This window comes from Anopheles bellator, chromosome 2 (genome assembly GCF_943735745.2).
Source record: "Anopheles bellator chromosome 2, idAnoBellAS_SP24_06.2, whole genome shotgun sequence".
NCBI lineage: Eukaryota > Metazoa > Arthropoda > Insecta > Diptera > Culicidae > Anopheles > Anopheles bellator.
The window spans coordinates 47,773,026-47,798,989 of NC_071286.1; the positions used below are offsets into that span (position 1 = coordinate 47,773,026).

General features: G+C 42.7%; 3 protein-coding genes across 6 annotated transcripts in view; all 3 read right to left on the reverse strand.

Annotated features, from left to right (window-relative positions):
- LOC131212813 (tyrosine-protein phosphatase vhp-1-like) overlaps positions 1-11,133 on the reverse strand; it is a 19,584-nt gene extending 8,451 nt beyond the window's left edge. The window contains exons 1-4 of one of the 3 annotated variants that reach the window (XM_058206846.1): positions 10,852-11,133; positions 9,712-9,980; positions 5,826-5,936; positions 3,501-3,725 (exon numbers count right to left, since the gene is read on the reverse strand). In XM_058206846.1, coding sequence (XP_058062829.1) covers positions 3,501-3,725; positions 5,826-5,936; positions 9,712-9,772 — 397 coding nt within the window. In that variant the 5' untranslated portion in view covers positions 9,773-9,980; positions 10,852-11,133. Of the gene's footprint in view, positions 1-3,500; positions 3,726-5,825; positions 5,937-9,063; positions 9,202-9,711 lie in introns of those variants that run through there. The other 2 variants (XM_058206845.1, XM_058206847.1) reach the window with 2 other exon arrangements.
- Positions 11,134-18,587: 7,454 nt separating this feature from the next.
- On the reverse strand, positions 18,588-25,464 carry LOC131212771 (alkyldihydroxyacetonephosphate synthase). 2 transcript variants are annotated; one of them, XM_058206781.1, is made up of 6 exons: positions 25,375-25,464; positions 23,274-23,419; positions 21,611-21,697; positions 20,306-21,497; positions 19,854-19,958; positions 18,588-19,043 (listed from the first exon to the last, which is right to left on the reverse strand). In XM_058206781.1, the coding sequence occupies exons 2-6, from the start codon at positions 23,354-23,356 to the stop codon at positions 18,663-18,665; spliced, it is 1,848 nt and encodes a 615-aa protein (XP_058062764.1). In that variant the 5' UTR covers positions 23,357-23,419; positions 25,375-25,464; the 3' UTR covers positions 18,588-18,662. The 2 variants fall into 2 exon arrangements, with proteins under 2 accessions (XP_058062764.1, XP_058062763.1); XM_058206780.1 differs by lacking the exon at positions 25,375-25,464 and adding an exon at positions 24,070-24,178.
- Positions 24,468-25,558, reverse strand: LOC131212772 (integrator complex subunit 12-like). The gene has a single exon (XM_058206782.1). The coding sequence runs from the start codon at positions 25,502-25,504 to the stop codon at positions 24,470-24,472; it is 1,035 nt and encodes a 344-aa protein (XP_058062765.1). The 5' UTR covers positions 25,505-25,558; the 3' UTR covers positions 24,468-24,469.
- Between the last annotated feature and the right edge of the window lie 406 nt (positions 25,559-25,964).

Consider the following 25,964-nt stretch of genomic DNA (forward strand, 5'->3'; position numbering starts at 1 on the left):
CCCCCACACCCCGTATGCTAACTTTAAGACCAGCATCAGACATTTTCAATGTCACCAGCTTGCTTTTAATGAGCAATATTTTTAATTTACGTCTACTTTATCAGTGGGTATTGATATAATATCATAATCAATTATTGGACACCGCTACGGACGTCATCCTCCGCCAGAAATAATTTCACCACGACTCGACAGAGTTTGTTGATTATCATATCTTTGGCTGGTAATTTATCTCCCCTCAAGGCGCAAGATTTTTTCCGGCATTTCGGCCAACGACGGTAATGTCGACCGCACGGGTGCACTCCCGTTTTCATTCCCTCTTCTTTCCCAGCCCGCAAAGGCATGCCCCGAATCGAACCAGGGCAGACGAGGAGAAGTTGGGATAAATTAGAACAACACGTGTATGAGAGGGGTTATGTGGCATTCTGTTTAGAATGCTCGTGGCTTATCGTTGACATCATCATCATCAACGGGTGCACGCTTCTCTGGCTGCCGCTATTAAACGAACCCCCCCTCGTACACGTGCAGCCATTAAGAGTTTTTGCAAGAGATATGCGAGAGTTTGGTGGTGTGCTTTCTTACACCCTGGAACTTCTTTCTTGGTTCTGCAGTAGTACCGTAGAACCTGGTTGAAAGCTACTGTTTCGTGCTCCGCTTAATTGAGTGAAATCACGAAACCGTTTTCGGTCTATTTCGGTAGCAACCTACGGTTCTACGCCGGAGAAGTTGTGTGTCCACGGGCTTGATAGCCAGGTAGTTAGCACTACTCGGCTCCGGTTGCAATCGTACACACGCAACCTCCAGACATGCTGGGACTCATGCTCCTGTGGCTGGGAACACAGGCCTAGCTGGCCCAGCCATCCGCTATGAGTCATATACCTGTGATGTACCGCAGAGTCTCGACTAAGTGGATAGCATTCTTTTCTCGTAGTGTGTCCATTACTTTTTCAAATGATTGCAGGTTAGATTGTGCGGCGTATCTGTTCCTGTGTATTTGTGCTGGTTACTAGTATGCTACGGACGTGGAAAACTATATCAGGCTTCTTCTTTTAGCTGTTGGATTTGCGACGAATAGGCTGTGTACGATGGTACGATTCTTAGCGACAATGATATGAAAAATCGGTTGAATCGATTGGTGAAAAATACGACCAACGCTTCCGTGGGACGGGCTCCCGGGCTGGTATATTGGGCGCAGGATGGCACCATCAGCACAGAGTGGCCTCGGGGAGGGTGAAGGCCGTCAAATCTCGCCTGCGTGGCATTTGTTGGCCTACCCTACACTTGCTGGCTCACTTACTGTGCGTCATTCGAAGTCTGAGCTCTCTGCGGCTGGCGCGCGATTACGAATCACCAACCAACCAACCAACCAACCCACTCCTCCATTTTGTAGTGCAGAACCCTACGAACCACACCGTTGGTCACATCATCGTACCCCCTCTGCGTGTGGTTGTGACCGTGCGCCGCGCTAGTGGCTCGTGCACTGGTGTGTACCATGGCATTTAATTGTGTTTAAATGCGGATCGTGAGTCATCGGCGTGGCAGACACACACAGCAACGCGCGCGCCGTGGTGTTGCCGAGTCAACCGAGTGAGCTACGTAAGTGGCGGAATGGCCACGGGTCTGGCTTCTTCTTTCCTTCCCCTTGCTTTGTGCTCCCCCACCCAGCCGCCAGTCCCCTTTCTCTTGGTGCCGCCCCGTTCCTTCGGTGGACGTCTGAGCGGGTGCCTCTCGTTCCTTGCAGCCACAAGCACACCAAAGTACTGCTTCTGTCATGTTGTTATCAGCAGTTGACGAAAACGGCGGCCGCTCTATTGCTAACCGCGCCAAGAGGCTCTCTATCTCCTCCGCAGAGACTGCGTTTGTTTGCGCGCCATGATGTGCCCAATGCACAATGGTGGTTGTTGGTGCTCGATGCTCGCCGCAAACCGACTTGCTGGTGGTTGCGCTACTGTTACGTGGTCCACGCCGTGCGTAGATCTTGACGTCGTTTAACAGCAACAGCGTTTGATAGCGTACCATTCAATAGACATGGAGAAGAAATCGTCAGGTGTGTCGACGGTAACTAGCGGGACCGTGAGTCATACAGCGTCATATTTACGCTTACATTGCTTGTGACTGCAACAGACTTTGGGTTTGGGTTTGTTGTGTGAGGTTCGCTTTTGTGAATTTCTTTGAATCGAAGTCATGAACGGTCGAAGGCCACTTCACCGAATCACATCCTGCAAAACAGTTCCAATCTTAAAAGAACACACAAACCAACTATTTGCATGAAAACTTCTACCCCTACTACTCAAAACTGCAACAGTTTCCTCTCTAGTGTCTAGATTTGTGACCTGGAACCCTAGCAGGGTCATTCAACTGATGCAGCGGCAGATGAACAGACAGTGGACCCTGAGGCGGCCCTGATTGGAAGACGGAAGAACTAGTGTCGCCGTCCATGCGTCAAGATATGTTCCGGCTACGACACCGTGCGGTCGTTGGTGTTCGCAAATGAATGATTTCGCCGTCGCGAGTTCAACCGGAAAGGAAAAGAGGTGCAACGTAGTCGGACGGTGTAAAACTTGAGGGCGCGCGTCGCCACCACAAGGTCGTCTAGAAATCGAATACTTCCTCCCGCTCCTGTTGGACTATGGCTCCGCTTCCGCCTGGAAGCGGGGTTCCAAGGGAAGCGAGACTGGAATCGGGCGGAACCTGAGCAGCTTCCAAAAGAAATCGCAACCTCTTGCCAACACCATCGATTTATGGCTTGGAGATTTACCAACTGGCAGCTTGCGCGTTAAATGGCGGCACCACCACCACACGGAGAGGAGCTTGTTTCATGAGCTCACCACAACGCCACACACGTCACACAGTGTGCAAGGACGTACCGCTGAAAGGGGTTACGACGTGGCTGGCGAGAACCACGGGAGCGGACGGGCCGGCAGCAAGCCGTTGGTCCGAAAGGAAGGTGAAAAGCAAAAACCGGACCATTTACTGCGACGCTCGTTCGTTGATTTGGTTGCTGCGCGGTAGGGGAAGGTTGATGTCATAGCTATATTTGAGTCTCTCGTCGCTTCGTCATTCCCGGTGTTTGATGGTGGTGCGTTGTGCGTCGTCCGTGACTTCCGTTGCCAAAGGCTGTGAATTTTGAGCAAATTTGCAAACTTTGCTCTTGGTTCGACTTTGCTTTGCGATGTGTGTCACTGTAATATTCGAACAAAGTCGTGTTTGTGTCAAAGTGTTTTATCACATGTTCAAATTGCGGGTGCGTTAATGGATCGACTTAAATACCGCTTCCGGACTCGTGATCGAACGTCCTTGCCTTCGTAGGCTCCGCGAGACTTTAATTCTCAGGTACACCTCAATAAAAACAAACTTACACGAAGCCTTTGCTGCCTTTTTTCTATCAATTCATCAAGACCAGTGGTGTCGGTCACAAACATTACATAGGGTTTTGCACTTGATAGTTGGCGATGTAGGCGTAGGACATCGCCAATGAAGAGAAAGGATTTGTTGGTACTCACCGATGAAGTCGAACGCTTCCTGAAAGTACTGCTTGATGTTCTGGTGCGGGGTGTCGCTGGCCGGAATCTGTTTGTACTTGAGACCGGGCTTAAGCTGACCAGTCGGTTGCTGGCAAGTGACGTTAAGTATGCAGTTGGCTCCCACAGTTGATGGATCAATCGCATCCCGACCGTTCCCGAGAAGGAGGTGGGGAAACAACAGCGAGGCAGGATGAGACTCAATGTCTGAAAGAATGTTTTGAACGTTTTAGTGACTTGTATTATGCTTTGAAACTGACATGAAACGCGATCACCAAATTCCTACAAACTCCGTGTGCGGTAGCGCTATCACCAAACTCTGAATGAACTGACGTATGAAAACAGTGATCAATAACAGTCAGAAGGCCGCGTGCAATTTAAGACTTTCATAGAGTGCACTATTCAAAGAAAGCCGCTCAGCACAAGCATAAATAGCAGCGTGCGTGCAAAACAAAGTGGGCTACCATCGAAAAAAGGGTGGTTTGCTATGATGATTGCGATCGAAATCGACGAAGAAAAGGTGTTTACATTGTTTGTATGACGTTTGCTATTTGCGAAGTGCGCTTGAATGGACGTTGCAAAAACGCTCCCGGTTACGCTTAACGAACAGTGTAGTTTATGTTTCCCAAACGGTACAACTCCTATATCCACTTATCACACCCTGCCGAAGCGATTCATAATCGCTGTATTGATGTCACCGTGCTGCTGTGTGAATGAATGTGAATGAATGTGAATGCTCTTATAAGCCAGCAAAAATTCTTTGCGTATCCTGCTACATGGCATCGTCGGTTCTTTTAAGTAGAGGAAACTCAAAAATGCTACACGACTATCGATTCGTAATCGTAATAAAAATGCATGAAGCTAAAATGAGCAACTATTAGGTGCTGACTCCGATTCAACGCTTCAGGGTTGCTGCCTTACTTTGTCCCATTCTCGACCAGTCTGTCAGCCTCTCGTGCCAGTAGTTTTGAAACATTTGCCCAAATGTAAAAGCGTTTTACAGCGAGAAAGACGAGCCACTCGACTCGACTTCATCGTATTCTCGTAGATTACTTGTTTCCCACAGTTTTGCGCCAACGCGCCCATTCCTTGCCGATGTAAACATGTCTTGTGTGGGCGAGAGAGATCAGCTATCGAAATTCCATAGTGCCGACATTATAAGACGCAATCATTCCTCTCTGCACGCCTTTGTGCAGCTGGCGACCAGCGTGGATATATGCCGCTTTCGGATCATACATCGGACTAACTGGTAGGTAGCTTAGACATCAGAATTGCCAAGATAGTACAACATCTGGGCCATGATATTAGTTGCCCATGTTTACGTATACTGCACCGTTAGCATGCAACTATAAAGCATCTAAAACTATCAGGCTGAATATGCAGCGAGCGAGGTTGCTCCCAGAAAATCGTACAACCTACAAAGGCCTTTCACGGGACCGTTTCCTTAGGGTGGTGATACTAAGCGATCTGAGCGCGAAAGAAGATCGGGGGAAACAAAAAGTTGTCTGACCGGCCTTGAAACCTGATGCACGGGGGCTAGGTTTCAGGATGGATGCATGTTGCCTCGTGTCGTAGTAAAAACACTACACAAACACAGTAAAACCGATAGCTTTTCTGCACGTCGTGCGCCGTTTGCTTCCGGTGTTTTCTCGTCGGGCTTTTGGTTTTGGCGTCGTTGGCTTATCTTTCTTTCACTGTAAACTAAAACCATAAACTAACAAATGACACGGGAAATTAAACGTGCGTAAAAACGATGAATATCTCAGCATTGACGGCGCGATCTACTATCGGTGAAAAGTAAACATTTACGCAGACGCAGACTCGATGACGCGTACTAGGTCTTTCCTGCGTTGTACTGGATTGGCTGCGAATGTTGAAATCCCCTCAGCACATCCATCGTTCCCTATCAACAATACGGGACACTAGAGAGCAGTTTAAAAATATCACACTTTATGCGAATTGTCGTCTTCTGTGTGATGATGATCGACGAACTAAACCACCATCAATTGGGTAATCGCCGACGCAGCATAAACCTGTGGCACCCGTTACGTAAAGCGGCATTCATCGAGAGAATAATACTTCGTTCTGGCTACATGTAGTCCCGGTCGGAAGCTATACATCATCACAACGACCAGCCAGCGCGTATTGCTGGTTTAGTGCGCACATTAATATGAACCCAGCGACCGAGTAAAATCAACGTAGTAAACACCGAGCGTACTATCTTTGAATCCAAGAGGTTATCTAACAGTTAATAATCGTGCACCTTCGTTCAGTACAGCAGCAAGCCGACGAAGCGAGTAAACTTACCGTATGATACGGCGGGACTAGAGCAGCTGCGTGCTAAGGGAACTCGGGTGCTTGACGCGATCGATGAATCATCGCAGCTATCTTTGTGCCGTTTGTGCTGACCATGGATGGCTGGAAAATGGAAGATCAAACGAAAAGAGATAGTTATTGGTAAAAGAGCGATCGATGTAAAAATCTCCGTTCAGCTGAACTTGCATATCTAATTCTATTGAGATTTCTATTTGTTTGGGATCCGTTCGTCCGAATTGCAGGAGATCGCAGAATTATAATTGGTCGGAAACTGCTACGTAACCAAATCACAAGCGAATGCATCTTTAGTTTTTAACTGTGACCCTAGAGATATGCCCAGTCGACAGAGCTCGCTAGCGTCAAATAGGAGCAGGTGGTCAGGGCTCGAAGTGGCGTTTGAAAACCACCAAGCAGCTCACCGACCCAGGTCCACTTGCGCAGCAGTGTTTAGCGAATTCACTGATGTGGTTGTGTCAACAGCGCAATCTTTACTTGAAAGCTTGTGACGCTCACAACCGTCCAGCTGAACTTGAGCGCGATATTGGTAAGCTCAAGTTGGAAGAGTTTGTAAACGTTTCTCAACCTGAATGAGCCGCGGCAACGTAGCGTAAAAAAGCACAATGCTCTCGTCAGCCGTTTACTCTTTCTCCCGTGCATGGTGCTGTAGCGCCTATGTTGCGTGAAACCTTTAAAGGTCGTTCAATCGAGCCACGCTCTCCGTCTTTCCGCTAAGATCGAAAACCTGTTCTCCCTTCTCTCGCTGGTATTCGAGCAGTATGTGGTCGGCGCGGAATGTATGTTGTTGGTCGACCAGTGTTCATGTTGTGAGAGTTTTTAAAAGAACTCTAATTCTAACTTAATCAAAGCAGCACAGCTCAGGACGAAGTCTGACGGAAACATATTGCATGACAAATCATAAACCTCCCCACAGTGACAGACATCGCATTTAAAATCACAAACACTAGCTCAACGATGTCTGACCGTGCAACTTTCATTGGACTCACAGCGCACGAGCGCTTTCGAAATCGATCACACCGTCAATGGATTCGTTTTCGAGCACGCTCAGCATGATTAGGAGTATCCCGGGAAGTTACAAGGGTTAAACTGTCCGTTTGACAACGATCGGGGCGGCGCGAGGCAGAGCGGCGAAACAAAGCGTGACGAAGCGTTGCTGTGGCAGATGAAGGATTAACACAGCGCAGAACTACGATGAGTCACGAATATGCCATTGGCGTGTCGCCTGCGAAAGTGTTTAACGTTCAGCGTTTACGAGGTATTTGGGTGTGAGCGTGCGCCAGTCCGTGAAGTACGAGGATTTTGTGTATCAAAGCGGAGGATTTTGCGCTGTGATCTCAGCAAGCGGGCGGTTGTGAACAGAAAATGCCTCGAAATAAATCCTTCTAATAGCTACACTTCGTTCAATCATTAACAAACCGTGCGTAAATCAGTGTGATTTATGTGCGAAGCGCATCAAAACGAAACTAGTCAGAACCAACCGATTTGATTTTTGCTCAATTACTCGCTAATTCAAGCGTCGGGAAAAGCTTCCTTAATGTGCCGTGGGTCTTCCGCAACACTCAATCCCACACACGATCCGATTGATCCGCAAGTAAACAAACACCACGAATCTGGAGCCGCGCAGTACTCGCAATGATTAGGGCAATCGTAAACCACCCAGTTCGTCTCAGGCCGACATAAGTGCGCAGCGACCGGACCAACTGGGAATGTCATTTGTACGGTGTACCCGGTAGCTTGTCTTCCTCTTGGCCAAGCCCGCCATTCTACCCGCACACAAAAATTAAAAATAGTTTTCGTATTCCATTACAATCCTAGCTTTTTCACAGATGGCGGACACTTCGGACATATGGACGGCGAAGGGTGAACAAATCCCGCGAGTTGGAACATTCACCTTACTAATGAACGTGGTGGAACTATCATTACTCATTCAGGATGGGCCAGTCTGTGGTTGGGGATTATTTCCGTTTTTTACATTTTTTTCTGAATTTACAAAAAAGTATATCTTTTTAATGCAAGGCGATAGTGGCCGTCTTCTCGTGCCACACCTGTGCTGTTCGGATGATCGCCATTTAAGTCTCGTAAACTCACGAAACGAACGCTCTACTCACGAGGAGAGACCGGATCAAGCCAGTGACTCATCAGCAAAAAGCGAAATGGAATTTTCAACAAAACAACGAAGAACGATTCCTCATCACCATTCTCTGTCCCCGGTATTCTTCTTTTTTATTAATATTTTTCGCTGCACTTCACGGTTGCAGTAAAGATGTAGCAACAAAGTAAGCATTTAAAAACAGATAGTAGATGATAGATTTGGAGTTGAGGTTAACAAACGGTATTTTGTTGCAAAAACGAACTAAACTGAACAGAACCGGCAGCAATCAATCTGAAGACGTTAAGTAAAGAGAAGAAAAGTGCAGCACACAGTGTACATGTTGACGTTATAATTCGTGACAGAATTAGGTGTCAGCCCCTTACTAAAAGCAGTTTAGAGCTCAATCAACCCTTCCGAAAATTTGCAACAAAACGATGACACAGGCTGTTTAAATCCACAAAATCGCACCTTGCTGATAATAAATTACAATTAAGATATTCGCATCTGGGTAGATCGGCTGTTAATAGACCGTTGCAATGACATCATTGTCGTTCACTTGAAGATCTTTAAGATGACCAAGATATGCGCAGGGGCGGGCGCGGTCGAAACATAGGAAAGCAGAAGGAAAATAATGTCAATCTGAGATCTCCGTCAAAAGTAACTGGTGGTAAGGAAACAGTTAAAAATGTATACAAAAACAGCATCACACGTGATGGGTTGTCGTTCACTAACCACAAACGGAAAGCTATTTTTGGATACAAAGTCAATTCCTCATCGTTTGCTCAAGCAATGGTGAGGAGGATGAAGAGGCAAATAGTTGAAACATCGCCCACCGAACAACGGCTTTCGCCATTGCCGTTTACAGAAAAAGCCACGCCGCAGAGCAACGATGATTCATAGTCACGATTGTCAAAGGAATTTAACATTTATTTAAAGTTTTCGAGGACACAGACCATCGTTCCAGACCAGAGCAGACGCAGACATTGGAGCGCATACTTTGCAACTGTCTACTTGTATCTGGTAAGTTAAGTAAGTAAGTAGTTAATAAGTAAGTATCTGAAAGTATCTGTATGGGAACAGTTTCACGGGTTTGTACCTGTACACTATGCGGATACGCACCAGAAGTCATGCCCTAAGTATCGATTGATGTCCAAAGACAAAAAGTCTTAGAGGATTCGTCACTAACACTAATGGCGCTCGAACGGCAATGCGGAAAGTTACGAAAAAACCGAAATCAATGGTGACACCGGTATCGCGATGCGCGGAAAAACGGCCAAACGAGATCCTTGTTACGGAACAACTGATCTGATGAACGTTAGATGAGCTTTATGCTTTTCTCTGAGAACGTAAATCCCTTCTTTCTTCGGCTTCTCGCTTCATGCTACTCGACGCCCGATGACATCAACCACCAACAGAGTGGACCGTTAAAAAGTACAACCACACTCAAAAGGCCATGGCCACAAAGATCACACACGCAGTTCGTTTCCTGCGATTTGTTGGCCTCCTTGAAGCCGAAATCATACGAACTTTGGGGGGTTGCCATTTACATTTATGATGATCATCTCCGAAATGTGCTAAACATGCTTATTTTCGTGGATTGGCAAAAACATTCCAATTCTTTACGAGCGCTCCGACAACGAGCCATCACGTCACGTTCAATTAAAACAATCTGGGTGCTATTGTAGTTGCTTGAATTGAAAGAACAATGTTTGTCATGGTTACTGGTAACTTCTCTCGCACAACCAAATAATTGTCGTCAAATCTTACCACGATTATCCGATGGTATTAACTGGAGCATTAGGCAGGGAGATTTATGTTTCATCCTCATTTTGCTGGACGTTTTGAAGTAATTGGTTCCGGGATTACCCGGTTCTGCTGTTACCGACGAATCAAAGTCTCGCAGTCTGTACTCGAACCGCACACCACGATTTCGTAGCACTTATTTCACTTTCATGTATAATTTTCCAACTTGCGCAAACAATTAGCTAAGCCTTGCGGGAAGGTTTTGGGGAGGAAATCCTGCTCTGCATCAAAAACTGCATTTAGCGTGCAAATAGAACACGAACACGACGAATACAGTGTAACTAGTAGATTACCCGCCAAATAACTTCACAATGCTACAGTTGCACTTGCGAGCACGCATTCATGCACATACACATGCGCGCGCTTTCTATTATTTTTTCCAATCGCACTCTGCTACACTCGTTGTATTGTTGTTTTTTGTTTGGTCAAACGAAAGACAGGGGGCGATGATCGTCAGGTGCGCCGCAGCACTATCAAACGTACGTGCAATGGCACTGCATAAAACGCAGATGGATGCACAGAAGCGCATTCATACGAATTTCAATGCTTTAACAACGCTCCAACGATGTGCATAAATTAACATGTGCAACTCAACTAATTACGCTTACGTAAAACCTCGACTGTGTGGGGTGTGGTGGTTATATTTCTGTAATTTGATGTCTTACAGTACGGACACTAAACGCAGGTGTTTTCTGTTTACTTTTCGGCAAAGCCCAGCTAGGCGTAGTAATTTGGGAACTTGAAGAGGCTTATCATTGCAGATATTTTGCACGGTGGGACCATCTGCCCGCCACACAGTAACTCGCGTGTCAGGACCGTAATAATCGGAACACTATAACTGAAGATTTCTATACACTTTTGATATATATACTATTGTTTCCCGGCAGCAACACTCAGAGGACCGATATTCCTACTTCGTTGTGGTTTTCTGTGATGAACAGTACACATTCACAGCGCGCACCGACAATGCAGTGGCTGAATCATCAGCTTGCTGCAGGTTCTCTCACTTCACCCGTAAGCTTTTACGTTTAGTTCTTTCTTTCTCACTCGCGCACTGTCGCTTACGAATTCACGTAAAGCGATCAGATTCGCACGGCCACTTACGCTCGACAGAAGAAGATGTTTGGCTTTTATGACATTACGCTGTTACTCTACGCACAATGTGACCCCTTCAGCACCGATATTCCGGAAGCGTGGTTTTGTTTTTCGGCTAAAACTCACGAAACAGCTGAAGAAATATTCTCTCTGCCAGCACTATGAAGAAATCCACAACGTTCGAAGAGAAAAGATGGTCGGACGGAAAGGACAAATAAATCCTAACCAGCGGGAATCGAAACGGGCGAACAAACGAAATTACACGTCCTTTGCGCGTTTGTAACTGCTGCGAACGCTTGCTTCTTGCGAATGAATGATCTGATGACGAGTTACGCGGCACTCTCTGTGCAGCTCGCAGTGAAACGCACACATGCGCGCAATCGCTATACGAACGTGTGATCGATATGATGGGAAGGCAGTGACGTCATTGCGAGGAGTAAAATCTAGCTCACGAATATCGTGTATTGGCGCACGTGTCATATGCACGATTGCCATATTGCAACGTACACACACGCATCGAGGGTAGTGCAAAACACAAGAGCTACGAAAGAAATTTATGTAAGTAAGGTAAGTTTTTTTTCTTACAGATTGCAGCGGCAATGAGAACGTTTTGTTGAAGCTGTTTTGTAGCAATTTTGTGTTTCACGGATATTCGTCAGAGAGCCTGGGAGGATCCATTTGCATAACGATACACTTGGACGGTTAAGTTTTTGATTTATAACGCACACACTCTAAGGGACAGCTGCTTTTGCTCCAGATAGTTGTAGTGGTAAAGTATGGCTAAAGGGTGTATTCTACCAGTGTATTGTGACCGAAAAATGTACCCTTCTATGCCCCGTTATGCAGCGAAACGGGAGGAAAAACGCTGGCGAATGATTACAACACATGCTGATAATTAGTCAGATAATTAATTGATTGGTCCTAAACAAATTGGATGAGTCAAGTTGGATAAATTTTCCGCTAGCTTCTATCGTCCGTTTATGCCCCTCCGACAACCATGGACAATTTTTAGATTGTGTGGGTAGCAGGCATGTGGAACACTGTTTACTGTTTACATTCGATTTCAACACAACTACATTAACTTGTGCGTTGGCTTCTCACTACTACACACGTCTTTGGAACAACCGTTTCTTCCGCACGTGTACCTTTTCTACACATACACGCGCACAGGAATCTATGACTCATCCAGTGGTTCAAGTTTGCTTGCATCCGGCACATTGGTTCCGTCTCTTTCACTGGCACGCAAAAAATCGGTCGTTCCTCACGGGACAGATTTTTTGGACTGTTTTTGCTGAACGCTGAACGTGAACTTTTTAACAGATTTATTTTATGTTTTGGAGTTTGACTTTTCTTTAAGTTTTGTTTTCGGAAAGTTACTTATTGTCGTCACGTTTTTGAATAAAATTGATGGTTCTTGTTATCGTTTAATTTGTTTAACAGGTTGAGGGAATGCTTTACGCATTCTCACGTGCCGCGGACCTGGGGATTTTCCCCCGAGGGGGCGAGTAGATGGTTGTTGTAAGAAGGTATCACTCTAGGTAATCAAGGTCTGAAAGGAGGTTTATGCGCACTCATTAAGTGATAACATTAAGCTCCTAACATGCTACGTGAGTCCATAGACCGATTCGACCGATTTGGATCACAAAAAGTAAACAAAAAATGACTCAGTTTTCCTACGCAAGATATTACTTGTTGTAGTTTTTTTGCTTTAGCCCACGTTGATCTTTAATCATATTCTCAGCATTCGTTAACATTTGTTTTCTTTTTCGACACAAATGTTGTTCAAGAGTATCCATTCCAAAATCAATGTAATCACGCTCCATTTCCATCAAATTAGATTGATGGTTTTGCGGTCGGTTTCACCATTCTAATCAATCTAAAAATGTGATACCGGCATAGAACGCCAAGCGATGCTACTAAATACTTCAAAAACTAGATCACTACCGAGATCTGTATCAGAAACAGTATTCAAACGACGGCGAAAGAATCATTCCCAAAAAATGGAGTATTGCTCCTTCGTTGCCCATCAACTTATAAAGTCGATTCTAATATCGCTATTACTCCCGTAATTGTCGTCATGTCGACTTAGTCATTGCACCAAGATCACCAGATACAGGGACTGATACTCTTCTCTACGGGTAAGTAACATGCGTAATCTAGCAAGATGATGGATGCACTTGGCATTTTTAGATGAAGATAGTTAAGACTATTATCCGTGGAAGGAACGGTGACTGGACACAATGTATGAATAGTAAGCCTCTACTGCTGTACGAACGGCCAACATTAACTCACGTACAGATCGCCAACGCTGGAAAAATTCGTTGAGCGAGAATTTTATGAGAATGCCCACGTTGGTCAATAAAAATGATTGAAAATGATTCAATCAAATTCACCATAATTAGTACGTGGCGCACCTCGCAAACTTCCGCCTAAAGACGATTCGTTCGACTAAAATCAACGAAGATCTAAACCGGTAATTAAATATTTTAAATGTACATTTAAGTAAATAGGTAACCTATTCATTACATTATTTATCAGAATTCCGATAAATTTTGGTTGAAGCTTTGTGAACTATCTATTGCAGATACAGATTGCTTAAACACTGTATCTGCGGTTGCTCATCATAACCTACTGAATGTGGTGGTATAGTTAAGTACGTAGTTTCTATTAATAACTTGTTTCGAAGAAATAATCAATAATAACAATTTAAACCGCAAGGAAGAGACTAGGCCTTCGTTACCGAACTCTGATTATGGTAATATAGTAAAGATTTCAACGACAGCTCTGAAAATGCCCTCAGGGTGAGGTAAAGTAAAAACTGCTTGACCTTTATTACAGGTTGAAAAGCATCTACATACGATTCTACTTACTTAATAACAAAGCAAGTACAATAATGACTCACCGGGACGCCTGGTAACGAAACAAAGCGGCGAAATAGCTGAACAGTTACAGTTTGTAGATGTGCGAAACTGATTTTAAACACAAATCCTATCACCTTTATACTTTTTATTGTTCTTTTTATTTTTGTGCACATTTTTTCCTTATACTTTATGATGTTATTCTTAAAATTATTTTTATTCATTTTTATTGCTACATATAAAGATGAGCCGAAGTAGTGTTTTAGTAGTGTATCAGTATTTAGTTTTAGTATTATATTGTATGTTCTGTATTTTTCAAATAGTTGTATATTTTATAATCTATAATAAAAAATATGAAACATATATATAATAATTGGTGACAGTGGAGACCGCCCTGTTCTTTTGTCCTTTCAAAGTGGTTTAGCTCCGTTGTAATGTTTTTTCAACGGTCCAAATAAGTGTCCGAACGATTTTAGTCGAGAACATCAGATTAGTTTCCCTATAATTGTGATATGCAGCAATTCGTTCATATACTTTTCGGACATAGTACAAACTGAATATTTGTTCATTGATCGTCTTTGATGATTTTCGATGAAAATCACTCATCAAACCAAATTTCGAACACCTCATGTCATTTTAAAGTGTAATTTATGGTGCCTAATAATATGAAACGAAAAAATTAAAGAAACAAATCGTGAGCAACGGCCGTCATTCTACCATCTCTTCTGCTAAATGCAATATCTTCAACGAGTAGTCGATGACTAACGAAGCGAATGAACTCCTAGACTGGTGTCTGGCGCGTCTAACTTCACACATCTACCAAAAGAGTTTAAAAGCGATGTGACCCTTCGAATTTTCGGTACAATTTGCCGACATACCGCTTCACATACGCAAGTAGGTCGCGCATTGGTAGCCTTTGCGCAAACTCCATTTAGAACGAGCGTCACCGCAAATGACAACCGTGTGAGATTCCTTAGTATTTAATCATCCCGATTGCCCCGTCGTAGAAGAATATCGTGGCATCGTGAGCAGGACCGGATGGCGTACGAAAACGATGACTAAAGCGCAAAGTGCGAGTTTTAACTGCTGATGGATATCTGCGCACATATAGCATTCAAGCCAAACCCAACTCGTTCTGAAGTGACGTTGCTTTTGTAGATCTCTTCCCCTAGACGTTTTACGATCGTCGCACCTGTTGCATGTTTCGGTATATTTGGATTGTTTGTCATCTTACACGGAACAGAACACGAGTATGTATTTCGAACAATTGTAATTAGGTTGAAGAACTGCATTTTCTATAGTATAAAAGTCGTATTTTGACCCCTTTATTATCAAAATGTTCAACCCGTCAGCAGATACGTGTCTGAATTCGAAAGAAATCGAAGGAAAAATACACTAATAACCGTATGTAATACGAAGGTATTATTAATGCCATGAGCCCGAAAAAACATAAAAATATTCGACAGGACAGGTGTGGATATTTAAAGTCGACGTTATTCAATCGTCGTAGCAGATCTTCACCGACATTCGGTAGAGAAGTATTATACGCTTTACGTTACCAACGGAACAAAATGCATGGCAACCTGGAAAACTCAGCAACACGTGGTTGATGGTCGTGCGCCATGCTCTAATTCGGGCTCGATTACTTACAAACTTTAACTTAGAAACACTCACAGGGAATCGATAAGAGGAACGGTATGTTTGAATTTGCGCCTAAAATGAAAAATTCCACCGTAAAAAAGGATAAAATTACAATAATCTTCAATAGTTCGAACGTTCTATATTAGCGGGAAAATACAATGATGTTCATGCTGTTAATTCTAACAATGAAGCAAAAATAGTTCAGACAGTTCTGAGTTCTTGAATTTGTTTGTTATACTAGGTTGTTCAATAAGTTTGTAGCCTCGATAACAGAGGACGCTACAAGTCTAATATTTTTTTCTAATAGCATGTCTAATATTTGTCATATTGGTACACTCTTCTTATGAACGTATGTGAACTTTCATTTCAATCGGCTGCTTCCTTATTTTTACAAGCCATTTATTATCGAGAAAAAATAAAGTATCGTGCAGTGATTGAATTTTTATTTTTGGAAAGCAAACGAAATTTATGAATGAATGTTGAAAGTGTACAAGGACTCTTAGCCTTCAATTAGTACATTAAAAGGGGGGTTTCTGAATATAAACGTGGTCGTACAAGCCTTTAAGACGATTCTCGTTAAAGACGCCCAAAAACCGCGTTGACCCCCAATCGTTGAAAGAAATACAGGATATCGTATTAAAAAATAGTCGAATTACTGAAAGAGTTGTTGGCATTAATTTTTTGGGATGCAAATGGCATTTTGTTTGCGGATTACTTGCAAACTGGCAAAAAGTGTATTAAAGTGAAAGTGTATATTGCAACCTTTCCAGATTTTCACTTCAGGGATGGATTTCATAAGTTGGAATCTCCTTGGAACAAGTGTATCGACAAGTGGTTCAGGGAAACCATACTGAATAATAAAGTGTATTTAAAACCATAAAACTGTGTTTTTCATATCGAGACTCCACACTTATGGATCGGGCTAGTATGTAGTATGTGTGATCTCTTTGATCTATCTTTTGGGTGTAATGAACAATTGCCTTCAAAAATTTACTTCACAAAATCGACTTTGTGCATTGCATGACGAAGTTTGCCAAGTCGACTAGTTATTTACAAATTTACGAAAGTTCTTTCTAAAATTCTTTTGCTTTCAAACATCCAACAGAGAATACTGAGTATTTTTAGAATTAGTTTGTTCAAGTATGTAATTCATGTATGTAGAAGTTACAAATGAAACATAAAATGTAAGTGTGGCTGGCTGTGACGCATACTGTACCATACCTTTTCGGATACGCATACCTTTTCACGGAAGTATCGAAGCTTTTTATGTTCGTGATCGACTGTTCAACCAACGACGAGATCTCAAAATTTGAGCTTTATTATACAGAGATGTTTGATTACATAAGAGTACAGAGATATTCCACAATGGGATTGCAGCTATTTAATAATTTTAAAGTATCAAAATGATTGAAATGAAAATATTTCGATTAAAATCTATTTAGATTACATGTTATGCCACGTGGCATTGAGTCATTATATCATACTTATAACTAATAACTAATAACTACATACATCTTAAAAACTAGTTAACTTTAAAAACGTCAGATAATTAGGTCTTTTATTGTTGGGTGGATAGAATTATTGCATCTATTGATTAGGCCTTCTTTTAGTTTGTTAATTTCTAACGATAGTCTATGCGTGCCAGCGAGGCTTAGGACGAGATTTGTTGGTGTTCTCCAGTGTAAATTGAGGATCATTTTGAGAATTTTATTCAGTCTGATTTGTATTGATTGGAAGTTAGTTTTGGAGCAATGCGACCACAGAGAAGAGGCATAGGTTAAAAGAGGGAGGAAAATTGTTTTATATATAAGGAGTTTATTTGGAAAGTTTAGTTTTGATTTTCTGTTGATTAATGGGTATAGCAGTTTGATGAGTATGTCTAGTTTTTTATGTAACATTTCTAAGTGTGGACGGTAGTTAAGTTTATTGTCCAGTAGTAGCCCCAGGTACCTGAGGTGAGGAGACCATGATATATTTTGATTATCTATAATGATATTTTGTCCAGGTAGGGGAACAACTCGTTTGCTGAATTTATATGGGAAAAATATAGCCTGAACTTTCGATGTATTGATTTTTATCTTCCAGTTATTGTAATAACTTTTATAGGAGTTAACGATTTTTTGTAGGTTCTTAATCGCTGTTTTGGTTACCTTGCTTGTTGATATAAGGGCTGTATCGTCAGCATAAATTGCCACTTCACACGTTCTTGTTTTTGGAATGTCGGACGTGAATATATTATAGAGGGAAGGACCAAGGATACTTCCTTGAGGGGACCAACGACGAGATTGTTATAGTCAGTGGCCAAGGTTTTCAGAACGTTGGATAAACCCTTTGATGGCTATGGGGAAAAGGCAGTCATAAATCGACTTCAAAGTTATCAAAAAATCTTTTCATTTATATTTTCTTAAAATAGATAACTGCACAATAAGGTTGATTGATACAGTTGATTCGGTAACGCTCGTCATTGTCACGCAGCTGACTATGGTTCGAATCCCCGAACCAGTTGCCACGCACTCGGCCATGGTTTCAATTCCCGATACCGTCGTCAGGGGGGTTGGCGCGGGACCAACGACCCCGCCCGTAAAAACGAACCGTTACAGAGAGCAACAGAGATTAACATTGCCTCTGGTGCAGGATAAGCCTCAGCGGTTGTTGCCGGATAAGCAAGAGAAATCCTAAAAGAAAAGAAGTATTGATTGCATAACTGTTGTGTGATCGATCCGTTATTTTGATAGAGCAATACGTACTTTAGTAGAAATTGGTGTATCATTTTTCTAATATTTTACTGATTTAAGGTATTGACTAGAATGACACACGAATGCTTCATCTGCTGAAAAGACGCCATTAAACTGCCGTATTAACACAAGAAAAAATAAATCGAAGAGGATGTGCAGGCAAATCTTTTCATTCTTTTTATTAAACATTTTTTCTTTCAAATAGCAAACCCTTTTAACACAAATATCTAATAAAACATTTTCTATAAAATCGCTTAAAATATTGGTTTAGATGTTGGTTGTGTAGTAGCTATAGGTCTTCCGGAATTGGCGTATGCTCGAGTTTAAAAATTATTTAGGCACATGCTAAATTTGGAATAATAATCAAATGACGTAAAGCTATAATAGGTTTTTAAATAAGTTATTATACCGGATGGGCCGTAAAAGCTGGAATGTTTCAGAATCTGACATTAATTTCGTCACACCTACCAAATGTGTGTTAATTAGTCTTTATGAACTGTGTGAATAGGTAGAATTTCGTGCAATGAAAATGCTGCGAAGCACAATAATCACGAGCAAAATAAATTTCAGGTATTTTAAACCATGTCTACAATTTCGCCTTAACAGAGCCAGAAGGAACAAGTTCGTCATCTTGTTGTTCGACTGGAATGAGGTTTCCAACGGCGAAGATATTGTTTGGGTCTAGTTCTCGCTTGGTGGCTTTGTATAATTGTACTCCAACGTTTGATACGCTCTGTTGATACCATCGTGACCGAATCTTCCCAATTCCGTGGTGATGCGAAATAGAGCCACCAGAAGCGAGTATTTCATTGCGAGCCTTGTTTTCGATCTCTTCGTAGATTGTAACAGGATTTGCGAACCCGATGTGATTAAATCCGAAGTAGAAGTAAACACAAGCACCGGTATCGTATGATTGTGTTACCCGGCACGAGATGAGGTAGTGTTGGATATTGTGTTTGGCACATTCCTGTGAAGAGTAAAACGAATCTACTTATTATCAATTTTACTTATTTGTCGTTTGTTTTGCATGGAGGCGCATGGTTAAAGTCAAAACATATGACGATAAATCATATGGTTGAGGATCGAATCTAAACAAATTCTTATCTATTGAAAATGCCTGGTAATTAACTTTTAAATGTCTATGCGAATAAAAAACTGGAAGCAGACAATACTAAATATTAGACAAATGAAGGAAACTACTCGAATCTAGAAAATACATTGCATTTTGCGTATGGAACATTTACATTCCGCAATGTACAAATAGTTTTAACACCCTTTGGAGGCTTGCTGAATGTTCGATGGTTTGTTCAAATAGGGAGAATTTACTGAGCGATCTATAATATCTGAAAGAAGAACAACCATCTTATAAAACGAATATGTAAACTCATACAAGCTGCAGCTAGTTCCGGACATCTGAGTACATAAATTAGAGCTCCACGTGTCCGTTATGTATAGCTGCAGGCTATATAAAAAGACTTATACTTTATATAAAGACCAAAGCTAACTGGAAACTTGTTTGAGTTTAGTTTCAATTGTTCAATTGTTTCAATAATGTAATAGAAATTGCCACAGCTGTAAGTTTCAGCAACAGGCAACTACACCTCGAAATAACAGAAGAGTGTTTTTGTGTATTCTATAGGACTGATAAGCAAACGTTTGATTGATTGTGCACGTTCTAGAAATGGCGAACTTTTTGCTGTTATTCTGCACAAAAATGCAAATAAAGTGGAATCAATTGAGTGGCGTAGTCGATTGTCTCTTTTATGCAATAACTTACCTTACGAACACAGCTTTTGACGTTAATGCACAACGATTCGCAGCGGTCCCAGGGTACGGATGTTTCGAATGATTCCGCCACAATGCTGTACTCGAGGGCCAAGTCCTGTTTAGTCGAAAAAGAGAAATATACAAAAAATGTTAACTGAATTATGGCTTCAGTGCATTTGTGTCACTGTCATTTTGTTGTGCCAGCAAAGAATATCGAAACCGAGGTTTTTTATTCTGTTAGAAGGAAAACTATTGTCATAGTGCTTATTCTGTTACTATCGAACCGACTGACGCAATTGCAACGAGTGTGGCTTTGAATCAATGCACATTCCGTCTAGAACATCAACCTTGGACAAACGATAAGTGGAAGTAAGTGTCACCGCATCACTTGAATTATTGCTCGTCTTCGGTAAACAGATTGTAATTGTCCGAGACATACACATATACACATATCATGCTTACCCTGATGTAAGCGATAACGAAGGTTAGAATGTAACCCTTTTCGCCGTTACTGCTACCGGCCGAGAAACCACCGTGCCGTTTGGCGACGGCGTATATTTTATCCTCATTTTGACGCACTTGCTCCTCGTGGCCTTCGAAGAGCAAGGTTGCGATCGCGATTTTGTCCAACTTCATACGCTTCACCTTCGTGATGTATGCTTTCTTCAGAAGCTCCCCTACACTCGCTATGGTGCCGCCAGGAATTTTGAGTGCTTGGCCGAACTGGAACTGCTCGTTGTCGATTAAACGTATGCTGGCTGGCTGCAATCGTTCTTTGGCAACTTCCCGTAAACACCGTATACCGGAGCCAAAGTCGGGAAAGACGAGTGAACCATATCGTTTGACTTGTGGCAAAGGGCGTATTTTGATGACGACTTCCGTTATAACCCCGAGAGTACCCTCGGAACCGAGGACGATGTGGTTGAAATCAGGCCCGCAGGAAACGCGGGGCACCGAGAGACCTCGCTCGAGTACGGCGCCACGGCCAGTCACCATTTTCACTCGAACCACCAAATCCTCGATGTTTCCGTACACATTCTTTTTCATGCCAGATGCACGCGTTGCCACCCAGCCACCGAGAGTTGAAAACTCATAACTGTCTGGTTCGTGGCCAACGGTGAATCCCAGAGTGCGCATCTCACGCTCCAAATCTTGGCCGACGATGCCGGCCTCAAAACAAGCCACCAGATTTTGTCGGTCGATCCATAGCATACGGTTCATTTGCGAAGTATCGAGTGCTGCTATCGGACGTATCTCGTGCTCCGGACACGTTATCGAGCCTGATACGGATGTCCCGCCACCGAAAGGTATCAATACCACATTGTGCTGGTTAGCGGCTACTACAATTTCAACCACTTGCTCGTGTCCAGTCGGAAACAATACCATATCGGGAAGTCGCTTAAAGTTCCCGGTGCGCATCATGTGCATATCGTGTAGTGTCTGGCCGCGACAGCGGATTAGCCGGTCCTCGCCGTCTTGCGTGTAGTCTACTCCGAGGCGCTGTATGTCGTTCAAGAATTCCGGAGATGGTACGGGAGCGGGAAACTTAACCGGTATCGGAACACCTTCACGTCTGTCCGCTAAGTCTACGTTGAAGTTATTTATCACATAGTCACGGAAATGAGGCAGCGATACATTACCACCAATCGGATATCTTCAAGAAGATTAAAAAACGAAAAGAAATAGATTGATTGAAATAGATCAATTGAGTTCATATAATTTCGGTAGTAAAAGTTTAATGCTATTGGCATACTGATTACGACATACTTATCTCCGCTGAACACAATCGTACCGTCCTGATAAACGAAACGCGAATCTTTGTATCCCCAACCGTTCCATTTGAGAAGCTTTTGTCTGTAGTTGAGAAAATTGAGGGTTTATCAGGAACGTTGAGAAATTACAGCACTGTCAACTAATACTATTTATACTACTAATCTCTTTTAAGTAACAGGAAAGAGGATGAATTAGTATTCCATCATGCGAAACTTTTTCTTATTCTGAGCTAACAAATGTATTACCCTTTGCAATGTAAGTGTTCATGGAAATATTGTGGTTTACCCGTAAGAAAGTATTGGCCAAGAAAGGCCGCAGTCTTCGACATTGTTTAACTTTTGCAACCATGAAGCCGCTATACCTGAGTTCCACAGTTCCCAGCCAAAAACGTTAATATGACGCGAAACTCACACCACTAGACTAATCAGACAAATATCTGGGTCTGAATCACGAAATCGAATGGTGGAAACGGGTACAGGGATAACAGGTTATCAGGGTTGAAACCCAAAGCGCGAGGTATCAACAACGGATACGGTTCGGAGTTACGGTACCTTGCTTTGGTAGTTTGGCTTTCATAAACCATCTTGACTTTGCTTATCGGTGCTACACAAAATAGTCGGGCGTGCGAATTTGAGTCCTCCGTAGAACGGTGAACTTCATCTTATCTTTCGGAACCAGTCATTAAAGTGGAAGAATGATTGGATCTGGATTGCAACATACTGCCTTGCCCATATACTGTTGCCGCCAACAGTGATAGGAGTTTCGACGGTTTCGTAACAATTGTGCAACCACCAGGAAGGTTAATGCCGGATTAGATCGTCGGTATTGCGCTAGCGACGCAAAAACATACTCGTAAAAAGTCGTTGACTAAAATAGAAAATAGAACGCGGTACTAAAACATCCTCTTATGTTACATGTTATGAGTTTGACTTGCAAGTAATCAAAAACAGTTAAACTATTTGTTCCACGGCTAAAAAATGCTGGTTCGGGAAACATATTTCAAAGGCAGCCGATCATATTTTCTATTTTTAGTGCATGAAGTGCTACAGACCGAGAAATATTCGTTGGTGTCGCAACTGACTAACCTATATTTGGCACAATATTTTCAATGTCTCGCCAGACGAAACCTGGATTATACCGTACGTTACATTCAATTCGACAGATTCATGTGCTTGAAAATTATCAAACAAATATCTGAGACAAGTTTCTATGGTTCAAATGCAATTGCGCTGTAGTATGTGGAAATATAACACGTGTTTGGCGTTTGGAACGAATGCACACAACAAATGTGCATAGAACAACGGGTCGACCGATCGCTGCGAATTACGGGTTCTCAGAAACAATCTTTCTTTTCGCAGCTGTGACAAGCCACATGATGAGCTAAGTATCATCCCAATATCGGTACCATTCGGCGGCATTTTCATTTATATGATTCGGTTTACTGTTTACACCTTCGCGTCTCGCTTTACTTGCTTTTCTGCTCATAATCATCAATTTCTCTCTTAGTATCTTTGCACCAGTGAAGTACATATCAAAAACAATAGTTGATTTCCTCGTCGCACTAATGATGTACTAATTTAATTCATCCCTTTACAAAGGGCAAGAATACCACCGCCTGCAGCACACATACAGCTTTACACAAGAACACGGGACAAACCTTTGCTTCGGGATAGCACTAGTGATTTTCTTCGGCACATTCGGATCCATCGGGGCCGGCGCAGCTTTTCCTTCGCCTTTCATAGAGAATCGCTTTTCACTCGACAATGTAATGGGAAATGTGTATTTTCCTCTTCCTTATCAGAGCTAAAGACATAAATAAAAAATTGTTGCAATCACTTTGGGAAGCTCAATGAGCAAATTGATTTCACTACAATTCCATTAAATAATAGTAGCCCGGAAAAAATAATTGTGCGGAAGATGCCTAGACAGCGATGCCTTTTATTGATTTTCGCATGACACTATCGTGTCCACTTTACGAATGTTGGGCAGCACATTACCACCAAGACGAATGCGGTGTCTTCGTTAAACCGTTATCCAGACAGAGGCACAATTAACGTGTACTGATAACAAATGTGAAACACGCTCACAGAGCTTCGTCTTTCTTTAACTAACGATGAAGTACACAACGATGACGACAATGACGAAAACTGATCACGGTACATTAGTTTGGGCTTTTTGGTAGTTCAAATTTTCCATAGCAAAGAGCACATGTATTGAGGACATGCTATTGAAAAGGGAAAGCGCAATGTTTGAACAGCGTCACCGCAGGATAATTTATTGATTATTTTGTTTTGTAATCTACGAGACTGTCCAGAAATCCGTGTGCTCCTTGAAGTAAATCAGTTCAAAAAAAGAACTGCGCTATGTCAATGTCGAACAAAATAAAATTCTGGCGTGCGGTAAACACGTTTCACGGCGTCTCGCACTATCGTGTAAAAGGTGTTTAGTCTTACATTTGTTCTCTGTCGGCGGCCACTGGATAACTGGCGTTCACGAGGCGAAGGAAACTTCACGAGAGTTGGAGCCGCGAAAAATCGCCGTGAGAACGCAACCGCAAACAAACCGCGCGCATGGTTGTTTGTGTGTTGGAGCCGTCGATGAGCTCGTGCATGTGAATAGTTAATAGTAGCAGCCAACAAAACATTCACTGTGACCCGGCTTCGTTGTTCGTTCGTGGCAACGTTGTACGGATGCGTGCGCATGGCATTAAATATTTTGTCGTGTTTTATTTAAAAGTTTACGACAGTCAATTGCTTTCACTATCGACAACATCGTGTTCGACGGCAATTCGATGCAATTCTCTAAACCAGCTAATAAAATATGGAATGCACATCGTTGAACTGTAGCGTAAAACTATTTATGCTTTCGTTTATTGTCATGCATTTTTGCCGCTTTTTTCTTCATCATTTGGATGCGTTTGTCCGCGCTGATTATATTTATACTAGGTGTACCAATAGCACTACTTGATGACGAACTGGCTGAACTGTTTGATGAGGACAACACATTTAAAGAAGATTTTGAGGATTTGTCACGATCCCGCTCCCGATCTCGCTCACGGTCACGGTCACGGTCCTTGTCGCGTTCATGTGAAGAATCCAACGATTTGCTATTATTGCTTTTAGAGCTGGACGACTTGTGCTTACTGCTGCTGGAGGAGCTAGATTCGAACGGCTTGCTAACATTGCTAGTAGTGCTACTACTTTTCGAGTGCGATGAGGATTTGAGAACCGATGAAGAGTTTCCAGCCAACGGTGACGGAGAAGTTGCTATTGGAATCGAAGTTGCGTGAACCATTGTATGTGATTTGTTAACGGCTTGTTTGCTACGACACAATGTGCAGTACCATGCGTTTTCTTCGTCGTTTGCATCCGTTTCCGAAATATTCGGTTTGTGGCACTCTTGGTGGAACAGAGAGTGACAATCGGCACACTCGACTAGCCGGTTGCGAGCGCTAACGTCCATCAGGCGGCAAACAACACACATCAGATCCTCCAGTTCTTTTAGCTTATCCTCTTCCATGACTACGTCATCGTCGTCGCCTTCTAAGTCGGATGTCGAGATTACAATGGGACCCGACTGTGGAATCGTTAGGCACTCGATGGTGCCGGAAACAACCGTTTCCGGATCTGGATCCAAATCTATTATGGCCACTGGTTTCGGTTCTATCACTTTCTGCTTGCGAACATACAGATTACTGCCAACAGCCAGCGGTTCTTCGGCCAAGTGCTTTTTGTTGAGCGTGTTTATCAAAGTTTTACCATTGCCGTAACGTTGTTTGATGAGCTCATCGAGCAGGTTGCGAATCTTTTCCGCGGACTCGGAGTTTGCAGAATGAAGTAACTTCAACGCGTGCTTGAATGTGGCATCGATATCGAGGGTAGCAGACATTGTAAGTAATTGTAAGTAGCAACGTTGCAGTTGCAGTCGAGATAAAAATTGCTTTGTTTATTAAACCACTCTGGCGAAAAATGGCGTTACACTGACGTTGCGAAAACCAAAAAAAACAGAGAAGAAAAGTGGCTCACGTACGCAGCCTGAAAATGACATTCTCGTGCTATTTCCACGATTATAGAAAAAATAATGCTATAAAATAAGCAAAATTTTTCGCTTTCCTACCCCTCACGAATCTGTCATCTAAATCTCACGAGAAACGTCATCTAAATCTCACGAGAAACGTCATATTCGGCCAATCATCCAGTAAAACGTTTCGTCCTGCTCTAGCGTCAGCTATCCCTTTTCCGTTCGTCAGTCATACGAAAATTAAAAAAATAGTTGGAAGTCGCATGTAGAAAACCAGAGACCAAGAACGCGGCGAAAATAACCGAAGTGAAACGAGAGAAACCGAAGT

Bases quoted from the DNA above. Each gene is read 5' to 3' on its own strand.
- LOC131212771 (XM_058206781.1), bottom strand. From the start codon at position 23,356: ATGAAAGGCGAAGGAAAAGCTGCGCCGGCCCCGATGGATCCGAATGTG. The intron at 21,698-23,273 runs GTTTGTCCCGTG...TCTCAACTACAG, and splicing joins AGTGCTATCCCGAAGCAAAG to ACAAAAGCTTCTCAAATGGA. The intron at 19,959-20,305 runs GTAAGCATGATA...TCGACTAAACAG, and splicing joins TCGTTATCGCTTACATCAGG to GACTTGGCCCTCGAGTACAG.
- LOC131212772 (XM_058206782.1), bottom strand. From the start codon at position 25,504: ATGTCTGCTACCCTCGATATCGATGCCACATTCAAGCACGCGTTGAAG.